General features: G+C 41.6%; 1 protein-coding gene across 8 annotated transcripts in view; it reads right to left on the minus strand.

Moving 5' to 3' along the window:
* Nucleotides 1–21,657, minus strand: part of RAPGEF5 (Rap guanine nucleotide exchange factor 5) — a 217,429-nt gene that overhangs the window by 84,255 nt on the left and 111,517 nt on the right. For 6 of the 8 annotated variants that reach the window (XM_034760599.1, XM_034760598.1, XM_034760603.1 and 3 more), the window contains 2 exons: nucleotides 4,456–4,574; nucleotides 3,990–4,078 (listed from right to left, as the gene is read on the minus strand). In XM_034760599.1, the coding sequence (XP_034616490.1) occupies nucleotides 3,990–4,078; nucleotides 4,456–4,574 (208 nt within the window). Of the gene's footprint in view, nucleotides 1–3,989; nucleotides 4,426–4,455; nucleotides 4,575–21,657 lie in introns of those variants that run through there. The other 2 variants (XM_034760600.1, XM_034760605.1) reach the window with 2 other exon arrangements.

A 21,657-nucleotide genomic window follows, 5' to 3' on the forward strand; every position in this document is an offset into this window, starting at 1 on the left:
TGAACAGTTCTGAATGACATCAAGCACCTCAAAATGAAATGGGAAGATTTAGGCCATGAATGCTCACAAAATTGGGGGTTGTGGTGCGGGAGGGGGTGAGGGCTTCGGCTGGGGGTGCAGGCTCTGGGGTGGGGCCAGAAATGAGGAGTTCAGGGTGTAGAAGGGGGCTCCAGGGTGGGGCAGGAGTTTGGGGTGCAGGGAGGGGAGTGAGGGCTCCGGCCAGGGGTGCAGGCTCTGGGGTGGGTCTGTGTATGAGGGGTTGCGGGTGCAGGAGGGTGCTCCAGGCTAGAACTGAGGGGTTCGGAGGGCAGAAGGGAGATCAGGGCTGCAGCAGGGGATTGGGGCACGGGAGGGGGCCAGGGGTGCAGACTCCAGGCGGCATTTACCTCAAGCAGCTCCTGGAAGCAGCGGCATGTCCCCACTCTGGCTCCTACACGGAGATGGAGCCAGGCAGCTCTGTGCACTGCCCCGTCCACAGGCACCGTCCCTGCAACTCCCATTGGCCTTGGTTCCCAGCCAATGGGAGGTGCAGGGGCAGCGGTTGGGGCAGGGACAGCGTGCAGCGCCCCCTGGCTACCCGTACATGTAGGAGCTGGAGAGGGAATGTGCCGCTGTTTCCAGAAGCCACAGCACACACAGAGTGGGGCAAGCCCCCGACCCTGCTCCCCGGCTGGAGTGCCGGAGCAGGGCAAGCCCCCGACTCCGCTCCCCAGTAGGACCTCGAGGGCCAGGTTAAAACTCTGAAGGGCCAGATGTGACCCCCAGGCCATAGTTTGCCCACCCCTGTTCTAGACTCTAGAACCAGTGCATTTCCTTTTGAATGTCATGGTACATTGTACTTAGCACAATTTTTGTGTGGCAGTTTTGCACTACCCCGTCACTCAAACTTCATCAGGTGCAGTAATTATGCTATACCATCAAATTTATAACATCAGGATATTAACAGGTGAGCTGCACTACTAAAGTATATATGAAGGTGACACGGTAGCAGTAATGCACGTTTAATGCAAGGTTACCATTTAGTTATACAAACTACAATAACTTGTGTTTAGTCATTATGGTCCCCAATCATGCTTTCCTTGCCCACCCCAAACTCCCACAGACATCAATGGGAGTTATGGAAACTCAAGGAACACAGGACTGAGCCCCTTCTGTAATAGATCACCGGTGGTGTAAGAGCTTCAGATGGAAAAATTAAACATTTTAAAGAAAAAAGAAAAAAACATTTCTTTGGCTTCCTATATTTCTTCCTTTTCTCTAGCAGTACCAAGTAGACTTCTGTGACTGGGGTGGGGGAATATTCTCCCTGCAATTGTCTTGTCTGTGAAACTAGCTAGCTTTATTCAGTTTAAATCCCCTCAAGTAGATTATTCTATTAATTCTGTAGCTTCGGCTGACCCAATAACTTAAAAACCACCAGTACTTTACTAGCTAAAGGTCCTGTAAAATTTTAACCTTGAGCCTAGCATTGAAATTTATTTGCAAACAACTCATGTTGGCTATTGTAACATATTCTATTACAGTCTATTTTTTAAAAAATTCTGTTATAATATTTAATTTTCTTCTCTCCAGCTTTTAGAGATCAGAAAACATACATTCACAATCTATATAAGTGAAGGAAATTAGTGGGTTTTTAGGGTTAGAGGGCATTAATACTGGAGCTTATCTTTCTCAACAACTAAAAACATTATTATATTACATGCTCTACTGCATGTTAACTCTGCTAAACATTCCTCCCTATGAACATGAAAATAAAAACTAAATTGTCATTTATTTTGCTCTTTTACTTTACCAAGTTCCCCCACAGAGTTTTGGGGGAAGTTTCCAAAGTCTCTCAAAATATCAACTGAAAGTATTTCTATGTAAAGGACTGTTAGCTGATAGCAATAGTAGGCTCTTATCCTCTCTGTGGAGGAAGTAAGTGGTTCTACAATGGACTTACATGAATTTTGACAGGTGACTCCATTGTGCCTTCATTTGAAAATGTAGCACATAAAGTCAATTTTTTAAAGATAAGCCCCATATTACTGTACAATTAAAAGGAAAACAATAGCAGCACAGGTGTCATGTAACTGCAAGTCAACTGGTAATGTTTAGGGCCAGCCATTTCATTGTTTTTATGGAAATCTGAATCCATCATCAGACTCTAAATTCTTGTTTTCTGAACAGTACCCAGCTTCTACTGACCACACTGCAGAGCTGAGACATTCTACCTAAAAGGATACATCATCTCCTTACAGCCAGTCAAGCCAGAGCAGCTGAGCTGGGACCCCCATGGGAAAAAATAAGCAGGGAGGTAAAACAGACATAATAAAAAGTCAAGATATATTAGATATCTGATTTAACCAAGCCAGCAATTCTTTGTACTTAAAAAATAATGCAGAACATTACTGAAGACCTCAACATTCTCCAGTAGGATTACGAGGTTATAAACAAAACTAACAGCAGTTTATAGGAGTGACCAGCTAATCTCCCCAAATCTACATATGCTAATATGTATAAGTGAACTTTTCCCTGATCTGAATTACTCTGCCAGCAACATCCTTTCATGAACCACTTCTGTAATTCAGCCTGGGAATTGGTACAAGTACATTTATACACAGCACTATTATATTATACCTGAGGAAACAGAACAGTCAGACAGCGGTGCTTTCTCTGCACAAAATATTAATCTCTAGGCAGACAGAAGCAGCACAGGGAACATCATAATCAGACAGTTTGCATTTCTTTTGGATTATTCTCTGTAAATTATGCATCATTGGTAAGAAAATAAATTCTGTCCAACAATAAACTACTGACTTGTTCTGAAAATGGACACTAAAATTCCTATGAGAGTCACAGATGTTATTTATACTTTTTGTCACTTTAATCCTTTTAAACGTGTTTATTCTTAGTAATCTCATTTGTAGTGGGGCATATACACAAGCATTGAGAATGTGCAGTTTAACCCCATTGGGAACAATAAAAAATATCAACTCCATTTCCAGTCAGCTACATTTCATAGCCCTTCAGCAGCATTTTGAAACTCTGAAGGGTTGATCTTGTGCTGACACTTCACCAGCATAACTACATTCACTAAAACTGTAAATAGATTTCAGGTTGTAGGAACTCCTGATAAACTACCAAAGGAGCTCTGGTGACAGAAAACTGTGCATTTAGCCAGGAGACCAAGCTGAAAAATACACTACATGTCAAGTAGCCTGATCAATATAATAATTTGCTCCAGGCTGGAACAAATTATAGTCTCTAGTTGAAGACCCACAAGTACTACATTCTCTTATATGCTATATCTTGTGCTTTGACGGAAGTTTGTAAGACTTTTTATGAAGCAACAGATATGCCAAACATGCTTTGATGGTGGCAAAATTTATATTTACTTAGAAGATTGAACTGCTACATAAACTGTGAATCAAGTTGTCTGATCAATATAAATAGCTGCAGGCTACAAAGAATTACAGTCTCTGGTTGAAGAGACACAAGTACTGTATAATAGACACTGCAGCTTGTGCAATATAGGCAACAATGTAAAGCCATTTATGAAAAAAGCAGAAGTTGCTGCAAAGCATGTAGCTTCTGAATAATTTCATTAAATTGTTGACACTTCTGCCCAGAGGCTATGTGCCTCAGTTCAACACATTCTTATTGTCGGGTTCTCACGTTTCCTTCCTATATTGACATCAGGTACCAAGGCAGTGACATTAGTCAGCTGGCTTTCAACAAGGACTAGTGAGAATTTCAGAGGGAACAAAACCAAAAAACAAAACCCCACTGGCCTGGATTTGATTTCCTTTTGATAAACATAGCTAAGATATCACCTGACAGATCCAGCATGTGAGTTTAAATACAGCACTTAGAACCCTTAACAGCAGAGGTCATTATATGCACTATTACATGCCAGCTTGTCAGTCAAATGTGCAGACAGTATCACAAACAGTAACAGAGGACACAGAAAGCTGTGTTTTAGGAACAGAATCCAATTTGTACCTTACCTGTCTCTTTGTCTTGGACTGCTTCTAGGTGCAAGTCATTCAGAAGGTGCTCCAAAATCTTCTCTGGAGTCCCTGATACCACCACATATCTATCAGAAAGCAGAGAGTCCACAGAGTCATCCTCAACTGAAGACTGTGAGCGGCTACTCCATTCATCCTCCTCATCCTCTTCATCAATATATTTAAAATAAGGCACATCAAATGTAGGCAAGGGAAGCTCCCTGCCTAGAAAGGCAGCAGAATCCTTCCTGTCTAAATGAGGGTCAAAGATCCTCAGCCTGGAACTTCCCATAGTGTAGAGTTAATAACAAAGACATTCCCTAAATGCTACAATATCTTGCCATCTTATTTCTCTTGCTGGTAACTGAGTCCATCTGGCTGCTGAAAGCTCTGCAGTCAGCTTGTGTGTGCGTGTCTGTCTCTCTCTCTCTCTCTCTCTCTGAGCGCCCAAGGAAAAAACTCTTACCTCCAATCATTCTCGGCACTCCCTGATGTGGGGGCAGGGCTATGTGACGACACTTTCCTAAGCACCAGAACATCTTGGTCTTGTTCCTTCACTTCAATAGTAGATACTTCATCATTCTGCTTTAATTTGGAGGGGGAGGAGGGAATAACAGAAAAAGAAAGTGGTAAATTCTCATGGGATTTGGAAAAAAATTGAGGGAGCTGATTAGAGCTACATTTTCTCCCTATGGAAGCTGCTACACACTGCAATTTCTGCCCATAATTTATACTCCAAAGCTTCATAATGCATCAGGCATCTGGGCAGATCTCTTGCTTGCCTTTTATATATATTAGGCAGAGCTGGAAATGAGGGAGAATTTCCTTTGCTGAAGTATTTAAATTAAGAAACAGGGTCAATACATCTGGTTGGACAGCTGAAATGAAGAAAGGTTCCCCTTTGTGACTTTTGTTACCAGTTTTTAGCACAGTGTATTAGAGGGTTATTCACAATACCAGTGATGTATTCATCTTCCATTTGAAGAATGCATGTTTCACTATTTTTTTAATTAATAAACTGGAAGACTGCTTACAATAGTCACAGAATTGCAAACACTTTCACAGCACTCTAACAGTAGGTAACTTACTACTCAAACAAAATGTACATGCTGTAAAACTACTCTTGTATGTTTAAACAGAGGCAATAAAACTAGTGAGATCAAAGATCATATATATGTTTCTAAGCCTCTATTTGTATTTTACATTCAAATTTCCCCCCTTCTCAACAACCTTTTAATTATAAAAACAAGACAACACAGGAAGTTAAGCCCCATGAGCATCCATAGTTTGAATCTGAGCTAAATCTGAGCTGAGATTTGGACATTATGGGTCAGTGCACTGATTTTCTTCATCTAGGTTCCCTTAAACAGGAGGGAGCTGAACAATCATCCGTTTCTGCTCACGCAGCCTATATCCAGGAGCACAGAGCAACTAAAGCAAGCTGACTGTGCAGTGTACAAGATGAGGGTTTGCTGCTGACTGAGCAGCGTGCATTGAAACATAGTGACTGATGAAGAGCTTCTGACCACAGTGAGATTCTCCTGGCAGACCCTGCCACAAGTGCATGAAGCCGCACAAAGAGAGGCAGGAAACGTAAATGTAAACAGATATTTCAGCCACTGCTGCTGCATAGGGTTACCATACATGCATAGGGTTTCCCGGACAGGTCCGGCTTTTTGGGCCTCAAATCCCCGTCCAGGAGGAAAACCCAAAAAGCCAGACATGTCCGGGAAAATAGAGAGGGAGAGACCGGCGGTGCTCGGCCGGGGGCCGGAGCCGCTGGGGCCGGCAGTGCTCGGCCAGAGCCGCTGGGGCCGGTGGTGCGCTCGGCCGGAGTCGGAGCTGCCGGGGCCGGAGCCGGCGGTGTTCGGGCGGGGGTCAGGCTGGGGCCGGCCAGGGGTGCTGGGCCGGGGCCGGGCCGTGCTTGGCCCGGGCCGGCGGTGCTTGGGGCCCGAGCCAAGCTGGGCAGGAAACGCCGGGGCCAGAGCCACGCCCCCCCGCCCCAGCTTGCCTGCTGCTTCAGGCTTCCCGCGAATCAAATGTTCGCGGGAAGCAGGGGAGGGGAAGGGGCAGGGGGCAAAGTGTCCAGGGGAGGGGGTGGGGCAGGGGGCAGGGAAGGGGCGGAGTTGGGGCAGGGCGGGGGCCCGTGGAGTGTCCTCTTTTTGGACACTTAAAATATGGTAACCCTACTGCTGCAGCTCTGACAATGTATTAAAAATATCAAAAATGCTTCATGGTAATTTGGTTTGGTATTACACTGTTCAGTAATTGTTGTTTGCAGTGTAGTTGTAGCCGTGTCGGTCCCAGGATATTAGAGAGACAAGGTGGGCAAATATCTTTTCTTGCATTTTGCTGTGATGCTGGGAATACCTTTCCCAGACCTCAAGAAGAGCTCTGTGTAGCTTGAACGTTTGTCTCTCTGACCAACAGAAATTAGTCCAATAAAATAGATTACTTCCCCCACCTTGTCTCACTGTTCAGTAAATCAGACACAGGTTTTAGCCTATTTTTGAAGCAATAAAACTAGCACTTATGTATCAACTGTACAGTATCCATAATCCATCACAGGAGCAGTAGAACTGGGAGGCTGAGAGAGCAGGGGCTGCTAGTGCCCCTGCAATGGAAATATTCTGGGGGCTCTATCCCCAAATAAACTCCTGCACCATATGGAGGGTGGCGCAGAGACAAGAACAGGATTCAGAAGAACTGGAGTGGCCACTGCAGGGCTCAGGAACAGGATGGGGAGCAGGACCTGGAAGGGCTGAAATGGGCATGCCTGGAAGCAGTTGGGACCCTCCTTCCCAGCCTGGAGCCAGCTGCCCACTCCTCCCCCATCTCAGTACCTCTCCTCACTCCTCCTTCTGTCCCTCCAACCCCCCACACCCCAATCTACCAGCTGATAGAGAATCCCAAGATATGAAAGATTTACTGAAAGCAACTATGTTCGTGATGCCATACAGCGGTGCAGCTTTATGATTAGCCTTTTATTTCCTTATTATTTAATATTTATTTTGTGGTAGCACTCAGAGGCTCTGATCCTGCACATATGAAGACATAATCCCTGCCCTGAAGAACTTCCTGTCTAAGATGATTTCTGTATTAGAAAACACCATGAAGAATTGACCTATTAAATTTCTTCAAGGTCAGACATACTGGTACTGAACCAATTAATGTCCGATATTCATTGCAACCCTCCCGAGGGGCATTAGTGAGGAGCCACATTACAGGAATACTGATGCATAACTGTAATCTTCTATTTCACCAGATGTGTTTTTTGTTGCCTACACATTTACTGAGCTGCAATGAAAAGAGAATAAAGAGAGAAAATAGCACAAACAATTCATCAAAAGACAGGTTTATACACACAAAACTCTCTCTTAGACATCCTCTAATCCTGATTCTCATTTCCCCTGAAACCATAGATATTTTAAGGTGTAATACATATTGGGCATGTATATGATGTATGGTATTAACATCAGTGGACCATCTACACGCATATATATGGAAATGGGTTTCTAGTGTGTGTAAGTGTGTATTAAAGACATGTACATTTTGTGCAGAACACTAGTGGGCAGTGGTGGAGGCAGAAGCTAGATCATACTGACAGGACACTAACAATATCTTATCCTTGGAAGATCGTTTCCAATTTGAAATCCTGCTAAACACAAAGCATTTCCAATATCAAAATAAACTAAACTAATGTTTAAAATCTCCCTTAACCACTTGGATAAGAGTATGCAAATTAACTGCACAGTGCCCAGATGGTAAAATTTTAACAGGGTTCTTCCTTTCTGTCTTCTTTGCATATTTATTTCGAAGTATAGAATGACCACGGGGCCAGGTTTTGGCTTTGCAAAATGTATTCATTCAGGACTCAGTTAATAAATAAAATCACATGAAGAAAGGACCTATACATGTCCCAGGGTTTAAAGCATTTGTGTTTTCAAGACTAAAAGATATTCATTTGAAATTATGTAAAGATGAAAGAATGTTTCTCCTATTAGAATCTTGTATGGTCCAGGAGATAATTAATGAATGTTGGAAGAAAACTGAACCAGGGCCACCATCAGGCTGCCCTTCCTACACCCATGGGGAGAAAAGAACAAGGAGGATAGAGAATGTAAAGTATTCGAAAGGGAGGGCAGAGCCATTAGCAAGACTATGCCTCATAGAATGTAACAGTGTGAGTCAAGATATGTTTCTGTTAATAGTCATTTTAAGTTTTCATATTCAAAATATTTAACAAAACAGAAACACTTAGCACTTCTTTTTCAAAACAATGTACAGGCATTGTCTAACTAATCTGTACTATATCTTTGTGTGCTAGGCAGGTCTGTATTATTATCCCCATTTTATCAATAGTGAAACTGAGGCAAAGAGGCTGCCCAGAGTTACACTGCAAGTCAGCAGCAGAGTCACAACTAAGCCCTAGTCTACACTACAAACTTATAATCAGTAGAACTACGTCGCTCAGAGATGTGGAAAATCCAAACCCCTGAGCGACAGTTATACTGACCTAACCCTTGGTGTAGACAGTGCTGTGTCAACAGGAGGGCTTCTCCCCTCAACATAGCTACCACCTCTTGGGGAGATGGGGTACCTATGCCAACAGGAGACGCTCTCCCATTGGCATAGGTAGCGTCTTCACTAAGAATTACAGCGGCACAGCCGCAGCATTAAGTGTAGACAAGCCCTAAAATTCAGGTGTTCCTGGCATCCCAGCTTCAAGCTCCATTCACAGGATCACAGCTACTACTTTGTCAAATAAGCAAAACCCATTCACTTCACCCCGGAGAAGGCGGGGAAATAACTGAGTAATAGCTGGGTTCAGGGTTTGCTTGGTTTTGTGCTTTTGTAGAGGAGGCCTGGCCTAGCTAGAGGATAGACCACAGAATGGAGAGTCAGGAGCTCCTAAACTATAATCTGGATGTGCCACTGAATCAATGTGTGGCCTTGGGAAAGTCACTTACCCAGATTCCATGTTTCTCTGTTTCCCGTGGACAAAACATCTTATTTACTTACATGGGTACTGTGAGGATTAATTCGTTTGTGTTTGCATAGTGTAACCCACACACCTGCTGGGTGTGGTGTTCGGTCCTATCTATTGGCACCAAGACCACTTAGAGAGAGAAAATGAGTCTGCTCTACAGCCGTAGCTAACAGCCAGTTGGCTTTTAGCTCATGCTGTAGAGGCTCATGCACTAAGCTCCATAAGTCCCTGGTTCAATCCTGCCCGCCAAGGACCGGGGTCTGTTGGCATTACAATAGCACTGTCAAGTACTAGCTATTATACTTCATGTTTGCTGTGCTTTTTAAGTAATTGCCTCTTGGAATCCAAGTACAGCACACCTGCCTTATTATATCACCCCTACATGCAACCTACTTATGGTCAGGAGTTTCAAATAAACAATAAGAACTTGACCTGGCAGCTCTTTTGACCAATATTAAAGTCAATTTCCCACTAACAGAATCTATTTGTCTGCTATTGAAATAAGCCATATTGTCTGCACTGTGATTTAATTAAAACTAGGCCTGTCGATTAATCGCACTTAACTCATGCGATTAACAAAAAAAATAAATCACGATTAATTGCACAGTTAACAAATAGAATCCAAATTTAAATTAAATATTTTTGATATGTTTCTACATTTTCAAATATATCTATTTCAATTACAACACAGAATACAAAGTATACAGTGCTCACTTTATATTTTTGATTAAAAATATTTGCACTGTAAAAATGATAAACAAAAGATATATTTTTCAATTCACCTTGTACAAGTACTGTAGTGCAATCTCTTTATCATGAAAGTGTGACTTACAAGTGTATTTTTGTTACATAACTGCACTCAAACAAAACAATGTAAAAGTTTAGAGCCTACAAGTCCACTCAGTCCTACTTCTTGGCCAGCCAATCGCTAAGAGAAACAAGTTTGTTTACATTTATGGGAGATAAGGCTGCCCACTTCTTAATTACAACATCACCTGAAAGTGAGAACAGGTGTTCGCATGGCACTGTTGTAGCTCGCGTTGCAAGATATTTATGTGCCAGATGCGCTAAAGATTCATATGCCTCTTCATGCTTCAGCCATCGTTCCAGAGGACATACTTCCATGCTGATGACGCTTGTTAAAAAAAATGCATTAATTAAATTTATGACTGAACTCCTTGGGGGAGAATTGTATGTCTCCTGCTCTGTTTTACCCGCATTCTGCCATATATTTCATGTTATAGCTGTCTTGGATGATGACCCAGCACATGCTGTTCATTTTAAGAACACTTTCACTGCAAATTTGACAAAATGCAAAGAAGATACCAATGTGAAATTTCTAAAGATAGCTACAGCACTTGACTCAAGGTTTAAGAATCTGAAGTGCCTTCCAAAATCTGAGAGGGATGAGGTGTGAAGCATGCTTTCAGAAGTCTTAAAAGAGCAACACTCTGATGCAGAAACTACAGAACCCAAACCACCAAAAAAGAAAATCAACCTTCTTCTGGTGGCAGCTGACTCAGATGATGAAAATGAACATGCATTGGTCTGCACTGCTTTGGATTGTTATTGAGCAGAACCCATCATCAGTATGGACACATGTCCTCTGGAATGGTGGTTGAAACATCAAGGGACATATGAATCTTTATCACATCTGGCATGTAAATATCTTGCGATGCCAGCTACAACAGTGCCATGAGAACACCTGTTCTTGCTTTCAGGTGACATTGTAAACAAGAAGCAGGCACCATTATCTTCTGCAAATGTAAACAAGCTTGTTTGTCTGAACGATTGGCTGAACAAGAAATAGGACTGAGTGGACTTGTAAGCACTAAAGTTTTACATTGTTTCATTTTTGAATGCAGGTTTTTTTTGTACATCATTCTACATTTGTAAGTTCAACTTTCATGATAAAGATATTGCACTACAGTACTTGTAAGAGATGAATTGAAAAATACTATTTTTTTTACAGTGCAAATATTGGTAATAAAAATAAATAAAGTGAGCACTGTATACTTTGTATTCTGTGTTGTAATTGAAATCAATATTTGAAAACATAGAAAACATCCAAAAATAATATTGTTTAACCGCGCGATTTATTTTTTTTAATCGCTTGACAGCCCTAATTAAAACAATAGAAAAATACTACCATTTATTTTCAGCTTGTCAGCAACTCTGGAATGCTGGAAATATTTATGTATGTTAGGTAACTAGACAAATGGAACTGCCTACTTAGCTGGTCTTAAGTTTTGTAGGTCTCTTCACATAACTGGGGATATGACCCTGTTAGCTGTGTGAATTCCTAACAATATTCAAACACAAATGACAGTGCTGAAAACAAGAACAGAAGGGGTGCAGGTTTCAGTGTTGCAGACATTTCCACATTGATTTCTCTGTATTACCAGCAATTGACATGACACTGGCACAATCCAACCTCCAGTCAAATTCCTAGAGAACAAACCGGATTATTTCCCAAGGCCACGTGCCTTAGAGAAACCCAGTCACTGTCCTCCTAGGACAGTTTTGGCTTTTCATTAAAATTTTTGTAAGGAACCAACATACAGAGAGAACTACTCACCTCCTCCATATTAAAAACATCCAAATTAGGGAGGCTTTGGTTTTGCAAAACATCAAAAGTTTGGTTTGGTTATTTTTTTGCAAAGGAATGTTTTGAATTTCATTTTAACCCACCCCCCAAAGTTTTTTGGGGGGAGGGATCGGAGGGGAGGGGATTTTTGGATAGATGGTTTCAGCTTTGAATCAGCTCCACTTCAAAAGGCAGAGGCAGGTTTGGTCTTACAAAGACTCATCTGTAGGATTTTGGTTTGGATCCAGGTTCCATTTAATCTAAACCCCCAAAGATCAGGTGGGTTTGGTTTGAGGCATGGATCCAGTTTGGGCTCATTCCTGCTCCTATCTGCAGGGGCTGTTCACTTTCTTCCAGAGCCACTGCCACCACCAAATTGAGTCCAGCAATAGAGTCTGTGACCCAAAGCCACCATCTTCCTTGGTTTGCAGAATGTGAAGACAGGAACACCAATGACAGGCATTCACAACCAGTGCTGAAGGAGAGGACTAAGTGGCATTAGAGGCATAAACAATGCTCACAGAGCTTCACTGACTGGCAGAAGGGGCACCTTAAGCAGCTGTAAATGAATCTACATAGTTTCATGAAAGGGAGGGTCAATGGGGAAGAAGGAATGAAGGGGGGAGGAAATAAGAAAAGAGAAAAATGACCGGGAAGAGAAGAATGATTAGGGAACAAATTTTGGGGAGGAAGCAAGCTTGGCTTGGGAGAATAAGGGAACATATTGTGGTGGGCAGTCAGAGAGCCTGGAACTTTCTGAAGTCACTTCATCCCCCAAACTCTAGGCAGTCCTATTCTAGCATGAAAGGAAAAACAGTACATTTGTTCCATTATGAAGAATGTAATCAGAATACTGCTCTATTTGAACAGCTGAATAGAAATTAATGTGTGATTTGCAGAGATGTACTGTCATTCCTCTATGAGACAGGATGCCTCCATTTGTTTCAAAGGTTGTATTTATTTCACTCTTTTCTAAAACTCCTACACTGTAGTATTTAGGTGCTAGTTGCATCATAATTTAATAATATATACTTTCCAATTAAAGAACATTCCTTCCCCATCATCTCCTCAAACTGTGTTCTCCAAGGAGACCAGATGCTCAGAATAGCCAGCCAAGAGACCAGTTTCAGAGGGAATCCCACACCACTGATTTTAATGTTAGGAAACGGCATGAGTAACAGGATCCTATTAAATGGAGCATTTAAAATACAAGTCTGCATTCAGACGTCCTCACTCCTGAGCAGAGATTCTGAATACAGACAAAAAGAATTCCGTTTGGTCAACATGTAATGAAGCAAAACTTCACACAGACTATCTCCTTTTAAATCACATACATTAACAAAGAGCAAGAACATTTTGTTTTTACAACTTAATTTGGTAAAACTGACTCAGCACAATCAGATAATGCTGATCACTTCTGTCTTCACATCTTTTGAATCTGGTGCCAGTATATATATCCTTGAGTGATAAGGGAACAGGTATATGCTGGGAACGATGCGAGCCTATGCAGGTATCAGTACTCATTCCACACCATTGAGCTAAGCTCCAACAGAGCTCCTTCTATGGCAGCACAAGGTGGGGCGATATGAGGAGATGGAAAAGGGGAACAAGCATGGCTGGTGGGCCTATGATGACCTGGATCCATTGGGCGTGGTGTGCAGTAGTTGCAGAGGCTACCTACAGGGATAGCACTGTTTCCACTCTGTGTTCTGAAGAGCTCTGTGTTTGTGTCCCCCAAGGTCCTATGGAGTACCACTGTACATACCCCATTTACTTAAGCTTTGTGCTGAGCTAAATATTTAGGCCTAAGAGTTGAAACTGTTGGTGTGGAATATGGCACTGGAGGATGGACAAGCCCTTGTATAAAAAAAAAAATATTCAAGTATGGTATAGAATGTGATCAGGTAGATAAGAGAGGTTGCAATGAGAACAGGGATATAAAATCTTGGAAAATCCGTCTCAGGTCTGTTGTTTCATGGAGTTCCAAAGCATATCAAAGTCACAGTAGACAGACTTGATTTACCTGCAGCACATTGAGAATAATATATTCAAGAATCATTGGCATAGCTTAACCAACCCAGTGCATGAAGGACAGTTCACTGATACAGAGCAATCTGGATCACTTGGTAAACTGAGTGCAAGCTAACTTGTATTTTAATACATCTAAATGCAAAGTGATACATCTAGGAACAAAGAATGAAGGTCATACTTACTGGATGATGGACTTTATCCTGGGAACTAGTGACTCAAACAGACTTGGGGGTCGAGGTAGATAATCACCTGAACATGAGATCCCTAGTGTAATGCTGTGGCTAAAAGGGCTAATACAATCCTTGAATGTATAAAATATAGTAGTAGGGCTGTTGTACGCCCTCTGTATTTGGCACGGGAGTGACTGTCGCTAGAAAGCACTTGGCCAGCTCTGGCATTCACAATTCAAGAAGGATGCTGATAAATTGTTAGAGTGATCAGAGAAGAGCCATGAGAAAAATTAAAGGATTAGAAAACGTGCCTTTAGTGATAAACTCAAGGAGCTCACTGTATTTAGCTTAACAAAGAGAAGGTTAAGGAGTGACTTAATCACAGTTTATAAGTACCTACACATGAAGAACAAAAATTTGATAATAGTCTCTTGAATCTAGCAGAGAAAGGTGTAACAAAATCCAATGGCTCAGAGAAGTGGATGAATACAGCCCTGTGCGGATACAAAAATGTGGATCCACATCCGATCCACATCCACCAGAATCAACCCACGATCCGACTCGCTGGCCATCTTTTACGTGTATCCACATCCACAGCGGCAAGCTGTGTCACAAAAACTAGCGATGGGGGGGGGAAATGGAGATGAGCGAGGGGGGACAGGGTCTTGCAGGGAAGAGGCAGCCTGAGGGTGGGGACTCGGGGTCAGGGGTCATGCAGGGGTAGGGTCTCAAGGAGAAGGGGCAATGTGGGGGAGAGGGGAAGAGGCATTGCATGCTGCTCCTGGGGGCTCAGGAGCGATAGCAGCAGCAGTGCATGTTGTACCACAGTGGGGCGGAGGAAGGGTGGGGCACCGGGGCCCCGCCCACTCCAATCTCTGTGGCCAGGGGCAGGCCCTGCTGCCCAGGAGCCAGCCAGTGCTGCCAGGCCCGGCCATGGTGGGGACACTGGCACTGCCCAAGGGGCCTGAGCTGCTGTACAGGAAGCAGCATGGTGAGCTGGGCCTGGATAGTCCCGAGACTGTCCTGTCACCTAACCCCAGCTGCTGGCTGCCAGACTTGAGTGTGCTGCACCCCCCGGGCTGCCCAAGTCAGATGCCACAGGCCAGGTGCTGCCAGTGAGTAGAGCCCTGCGCTGTTGTATCTGCATCCGATCCACTATCTGCAAAAATGGTCCATGGATATGAAGCGGCTATCCACGGATTTGCAGAGCTCTATAGATGAATTCAGACTGGAAATAAGGCACACATTTTTAACAGGGAGGGTAACTAACCATTAGAACAGTCTACCAAAGGTTGTGGAGGATTCTCTATCACTAGCAATTTTTAAATCAAGATTGGATGTTTTTCTAAAAGATATATTCTAGTTCAAATAGGAATTAATTCACAGAAGTTCTATGGCCTGCATTCTGCAGGAGATCAGATTAGATGATCACAGACGTTCCTTCTGGCTTTATAATCTATGAAATTGCTAAATACTCTGGCCTATGGGTTACCAACAGTCATGGAGCACATTTTCCTACCATCTCCCACTTTCATAAAGAAAAATTTCAAAGATGGTCACTATTCCACTTCTCAAAATATAAGCATGACATTTTGATTTGAATCAGACTTTCTCGCATTTGCATGAGTCAATTAGACAAATATCCACTGTCCCAAATTTCAAAGAAAAACAAATATCTGTAGATGCAGAATCACCCAAAACAGTTCACACAATATTTAATAAGACACACACAAAATGCAACCACAGAAGGGGATGGCCAAAGGAGAACAAAAATCTGCATCTTTTCATTCCTTATTATGTTACCTACTATATACTAACATTATAACTATACCCTTCTTTTGGATTATACAGTAGTAGCTTGTTTCCAATCAACCAATTGGTAAACCTACCTCAGAACTCACATTAACCCCCCAGAACAAAGAAAAATGGAAATGTGGCTGGCTCATAAAGTGAATTAGTTTTGATATCTGACCATTCTTAAAGACTACTGAACATACCATAGAACGATGAAATTGTGCAACTACAAGCGCTCCCATCAAAATGAACTCAAAGACAATACTAACAGCTTCACTGCAGTTTAGTGCTCAGAGATATATCTGGAAGATCTACAGTGGGAAGCCCACATTCTGCAGAGCAAACTTGACTACTGTGAATATCAGCATTCATCAAATGGTGGTAAAACAAAAACAAAATTCTTATTTAAAATATTATCAAAATATTCTACCGCCAAGAAGGATTTTGTAAGTCAAATAAAATAATGTACACAATACACTTTATTAAAATTGCTGATGTTATTATCCCCTTAGTTACCTTGTCATAAAGAGCACATTCATAACAAGGCTGCCGTTGTAGAAGAGTCAAAAGAATAATGCTGCCAAAACAAAGCTGAGAGACAATGTGTATTAGGGAAACCCCCCCTCAACAGGCACCCATCAAGGCATGCTACTTCCTTACATGCAGATCATGGGACCAGCTCTGCTATCCTTACACTCATGTTGAGTAGTATCTTACTTACTTAAGTATCCTATTGATATCTTGTTGGAACTACTCATGGGAATAAGTACTACTTAGCAAGAGTAAGGATGGCAGAATGGTGCCATTAGACCACAGTCCAGCAAGTGCTTGCGCATATAACTAAACAGAACTAGCCCGACTGCTTTCAAAGAGACTACTGGGTAAACTTATGCTTATTGTTATTTATAAGTGTACTACGCTAGTGCCCAAAGGTCCTAAGGAAGATTGGGTCTCCATTGTGCTAGGCACTAAACTTCCTCAACCTCACTCAGGAGATCAGTGGCAGGTAATATTGTGAATACAACCAGATCTCCTGAGTCCCAGGCTTGGTCTTGCCCCATCTCCTAAGCAATGCTACCTCTCAAATCATAAGCACTTTACCGGACTGGGGCCTAAATGAGAGGGAACATAGGAATAGTGGTATGACAACCCTAACCCCACACAATCTTTGTTGGGTGATGAATAATAGCTATTATTCATGAAAACAGAAGAATAGGCATTTTCTTCTTTCTCCCCTTCCTATACGCATACATTTAATTGTTATTAGTAGATGCAGCCTGATAACTTGACAATGCGATACCAACTCAGCAAAGTCAACCTAGGGGACTCTCACTTTTTAACCTGACTAAAGGTGAAAGAGCTGATTTTGGCATTTGGGGGGAGAACAGATGCAAGGGCAGAGTTCATGCAGTTCTCCATCAGCCCCTAGTGGCTGTCTGTGTGCCACTGTTATCACAACGCTTCTGAAGTAAGAAGGTGCTTAAAGACCTTGAGCATGTGCAATTTTTACATGGAAATAAGTCTGAGACGCAGAAGGATAGATTTGTGTTGCAAAATAAAAGGATGGGTTCCAATCACTTCCTCCTACACTGGCTCCCTCTCAAAATTACCATTGTGATCATTAGCGCTGGTCAGAAATTATCTAATATAATAGATTTTCTGTCCGAAAATGCCAATTGGTCTAAACCAAAAACATTGCAGGATCATTGATTATCCCAATGTTTTGATGGAAACCGTTCTCTCCTGGCAACTTGCATGGAGTTGCAAAGGTGGAATCAATGTTTGTTTGTTGTTTTGTTTTTAAAGATTCCATTTTAGTTTGTCCAAAGACAGCATTTTTCCCCCTTTTTTAAAGATTTCTATTCCATGGGAAATTTCACTTTTCTGACTTTCAGTTCCAAATCAGAATGAAAACAAATTTTGGAAATTCAAAATTTCCAATGGAACAAAAATTCCAGTTTCCACCCACCCAGCTCTAGTAGTGAGTATCCCCCTTACATATACCTCAGCAATCCAGTCCAATACCCACTGACTGGAAAGACTCCATTGATTTCAATGAGCAATGGATCAGACCTTAGTTGTGGTGAAGAGAGTAAGGGAAATACAATATATTCTAATCTGGATCCATAATTCCAAATATAAGAGGAGGAAAGGAAAATACTCCACAGTAAAACCAGGGATTTGAAGATACCCCTTTATCCCCGGTCTCAGAGAAACTTTATGCTATTAGACTCTTTTGGGGGGAAAAAAATCATCAGAAGATGATTAATTGGATATAAAATAATTCACTTCAGGAGTAATCTCAAAACAGAAGATAGAACAGTGAAATTATTTGGGTATCAGGGGAACAGGAAAAACAGCTACTTAACATTACAAATGGAAGTAGACTGGCTTCTACTGCAGCCCATAATTAGCTTTCACACATGAATGGAAGCCACTCTAAAGGAGAACACTCTCATATTTAGGTTGTCTAATTTTTCAACGTAGGATGAAATTCATCTTAGTGAGCAGATGCTATCCATTGAATTGGAGCAAATTTCCAATGCAGATGAGGTCTGAAACTCAACACATATACTGATATCCCTTTCACATCACTTCACAGTTTGGTTTCAATTGATGTCAAAGATGAGTTTGGCCAGATGCGCTACAGTTTCATAACACCACCATTTAAGGACTCAAGTGATGGCTACGGTCTTCTGCAACATCTGTAATCAGGTGAATGTCATCATAAATATATGAATCTATTTACCTATATGCTTCCACTGTGCCCATCGTCCTAGTACTGGTCACCTTGCAACTTCTAAAACAAACAAAATATTCTGTTTCTCTCTCTCCCCCCATCCTCCCCTCAAAAGGAAGGTTTAGGTTATGATGCTGGAGAGTTTTAGCACTGACTTCCACAACTGTGGTCCAACTGCAGAGAAAGTTTCTCTCCTAATGTCAGGAGTAAGGGCCCGCAGCTAGCCTGCTTACGTGCTAGTTTAGCCCCCAGATGGCCAAATGAGCACAGGTGGGGCCCACTTGAGCCACCTGATTGGCCAAACCACCTGATTGGCTGAGGGGATCATTAGACCTGCTCTTAAGACCAGTAGCAGAGTGCTGGCTACTCAGGATATTTGCCCATAGCTGTCATTGTTCCTGCTTGTTCCCAGCCCTGCTCCTGCCTCACCTCACTCCAGGTAGCTCAGCTCAGATTCCTGACTTTGACTCGGACATCTATCCTCCGACTCCAGCTCTGACCCTGGGCTCCTCTTCATGGCTACTGACTCCTGCTCCAACCACTAGACCTGACTGCCCATGTCCTGGTCCCTAACACATGTTTCATTCTCAGAGTTGACAATTCCATTGTTACAGTAGAAAAATAATTAAATATATGCTTACAATACACAATTTGTATTTTAACACAGGTTTCCAAACTTATAAGATCAGAATTTGTCCATTAGTCTTATGTGCTGTTCCTGACACTTATCGCTACCCAATGTGGTTTTTTTTTAAACTGTCTGTTCTCAAGAGGGCCAGTAGCTGATGTTTCAAGATATATCAAACACCTATACCAGAATCAGACTTTAAAGCCATGAAAGGCTTAAGATAAATTCTAAAAATGAAAATACTGTATAAATCTCTCAAATTCCAATATCAAATAATTTCTAACGTATTGACACTTAATGGAAAAACATGCAATAGAAACTTCTACCCAGAAGTATGAAAACATTGTGTATGGTAGTGAAAAGTGATGCTAATTTAATGTTTGAAATAAAATCACTTCATTCAACTTGTAGTTATGCAGCAGTGAAAACAGTAGCCGTCATCACCTGGGGTTTATTGTGGTAGCTTTAGTATATGTTTTTAACCCTACGCAGCAAGATAGTATTTTCAAATTTCTTTTAAGAAGAGCATTAAGTAACTCAAAGTAATTTCCTTGGTTATGCTGGCTACTTTATATTCCCTCCTACGTAGCCTGAAATGACTATCCTTTTACTGATGTTTTCTAATGGCTGTTTTCTTATTAACTAATTCTTGAATTTAAATCACTCAAAAATAGATGAGCCACTAGTCATCCTGAGGCTTGGTAATGCATCCTGAGCAGAGCAGAAGATGCAGTAAGTATGCCAAAAAGAATAGAAGAAAGGGCTTGAAGAAAAAATAAAAATTATTCCCTTTATTCAATATCTGGGGACCTAATTCTACATTTCTTACTTAAATGCTGATTGACTTCAATGAGTGATTTCTCACAATAATGAGAGCAAGATCAGGCTGCATGCAGGGTGTCACTCCTCTCCCCCAACCACCTGAATATATTACAGAATATTTTATCTGAATACTGAAATGATTTAAATCAAACCTCCACCACAACACAGACACATACTTGATTCAGAGGTCCCATTTTTTTTGCCAATGAGTACTAAGCCAGTCATATGTAGCACAAAAGAAATAATAAAGGTTTTAAGAGTTAACATCTGTTGCCAGGGACTGAAATTCCTTTAAAGAGGTTAGAGTTATATAGGAAAGAGAAACAATATTGAAAAATTACACCGAATAAAAAATGAGTTCAGAGTTGTTCTTGTATGCTTATACGTAGCAGTATATTTCCTCTTTTTAATTAAATGTTTTATATGAAGAAATACAAAGATAACGGACAATTACAAGAAAATAAAAAACATACAGTATACTATTATACAATAACAGTTTACATTTTCCCTCTGCTTTATGTTATAAAATAATGATGAAGAATTAACCTATTTAAGGACTTCTCTTTTGTTCCATCCAGAATTGTTTATACAGCAGTATTCATTTCTAAATTAACTATGCACTGTACAAAGTTTTTATCCGTATAAATGATAGGGTCTTCTTTTCTCCAGGCATTACATTCATTATATAGCACAGTTGTGTGAAACTTCAGGAAGGGGATAAGTTAGATTTAACAAAGGCAATATGAGCATTTATTCAAGATATGAAATAAAAAATGCAGTTACCATAGCAACTGCTAAATCACATGGCATCTGCAATGAGATGCAAGCCATCTTAAGTAAACACTCGTGCGTGTTTGTGTGTCCTGCACACTAGAATATTCTTTTGTTGAGGAATGCATAGTAACAATCTGACATTTTTCAGATTTCGCTTAGTTTTCTACAACAAGCTGGTAAAAATAATCCAAAGTGTTACTTATTGTTTTGGATAGTTTATCATTAGAGTAAGGAGAATGCAAATGACTATTCACCAATATTTTATTAGGATTCATGTGCGCTACAACTACTTAATTGATGAAGCATTCTGATATTTTGTGTACCACTCAAAATCACATTGTCCCTTTGCCAACAGAAAATAATGCAAGGTGGCACTGGAAACAGTGCTTACAGATAGCCTATTGTTCGTAGTTAGCACAGAGTCTCTCCTTCCTCCCCGCAGCCCCTTGAGAGCCTCTAATTTCCTGCCCTGTTTCTTGTGTATTCCAACCCTCAGCAGATGATCCCCTCAAAGCATACCTCCACATCTGTCATTCACACCCACAAATGTTTTAATATTCAATCAATCATCTCCTGTACCACATCACCACACTCACCTCTTACCTAATTCTCTGTCTTCAGTCACCACTCTGTCAATAGTACATCAATCCCTATCCATTACTCTGTGGTGCAGGGACGGTCTTTTTGTTCTGCGTTTGTACAGTGCCTAGCACAGTGGGGTCCTGTTTCATGACTAGTGCTCCTAGGTGCTACGGTAATATAAACAACAATCCTTCACCATAGATAGTGCCACTGACATCTGATTACTGACCCCTCCACACTGGATCTTTTCTTAGTTGAGGAAGCTTCTCCCGCAGAATATCAACTTCCCTTTGGCTTCTTGGGCATTCACAGGAATAGGGCTGTGCCCCTGCCCAGCTTCACAAACCACATAAACACGCATGCACACTGCTGCTTGGCTGCCTAAGGGGCTGCTTCAGGAAGTGAACTTCCTTCAGACATGTATCATCTCCTGTTCCCGTTGTCTTCCTCTTACTACATCCAATCACCACAAAATGACACAGTGTTTAGACCTGTGATGAACTCCTGAACTGAACGCCTTTTATTTTGATTGGTTAAGAGCAGTGGTTGA

Source organism: Trachemys scripta, chromosome 2, assembly GCF_013100865.1.
Source record: "Trachemys scripta elegans isolate TJP31775 chromosome 2, CAS_Tse_1.0, whole genome shotgun sequence".
Taxonomy (NCBI): Eukaryota; Metazoa; Chordata; order Testudines; family Emydidae; genus Trachemys; species Trachemys scripta.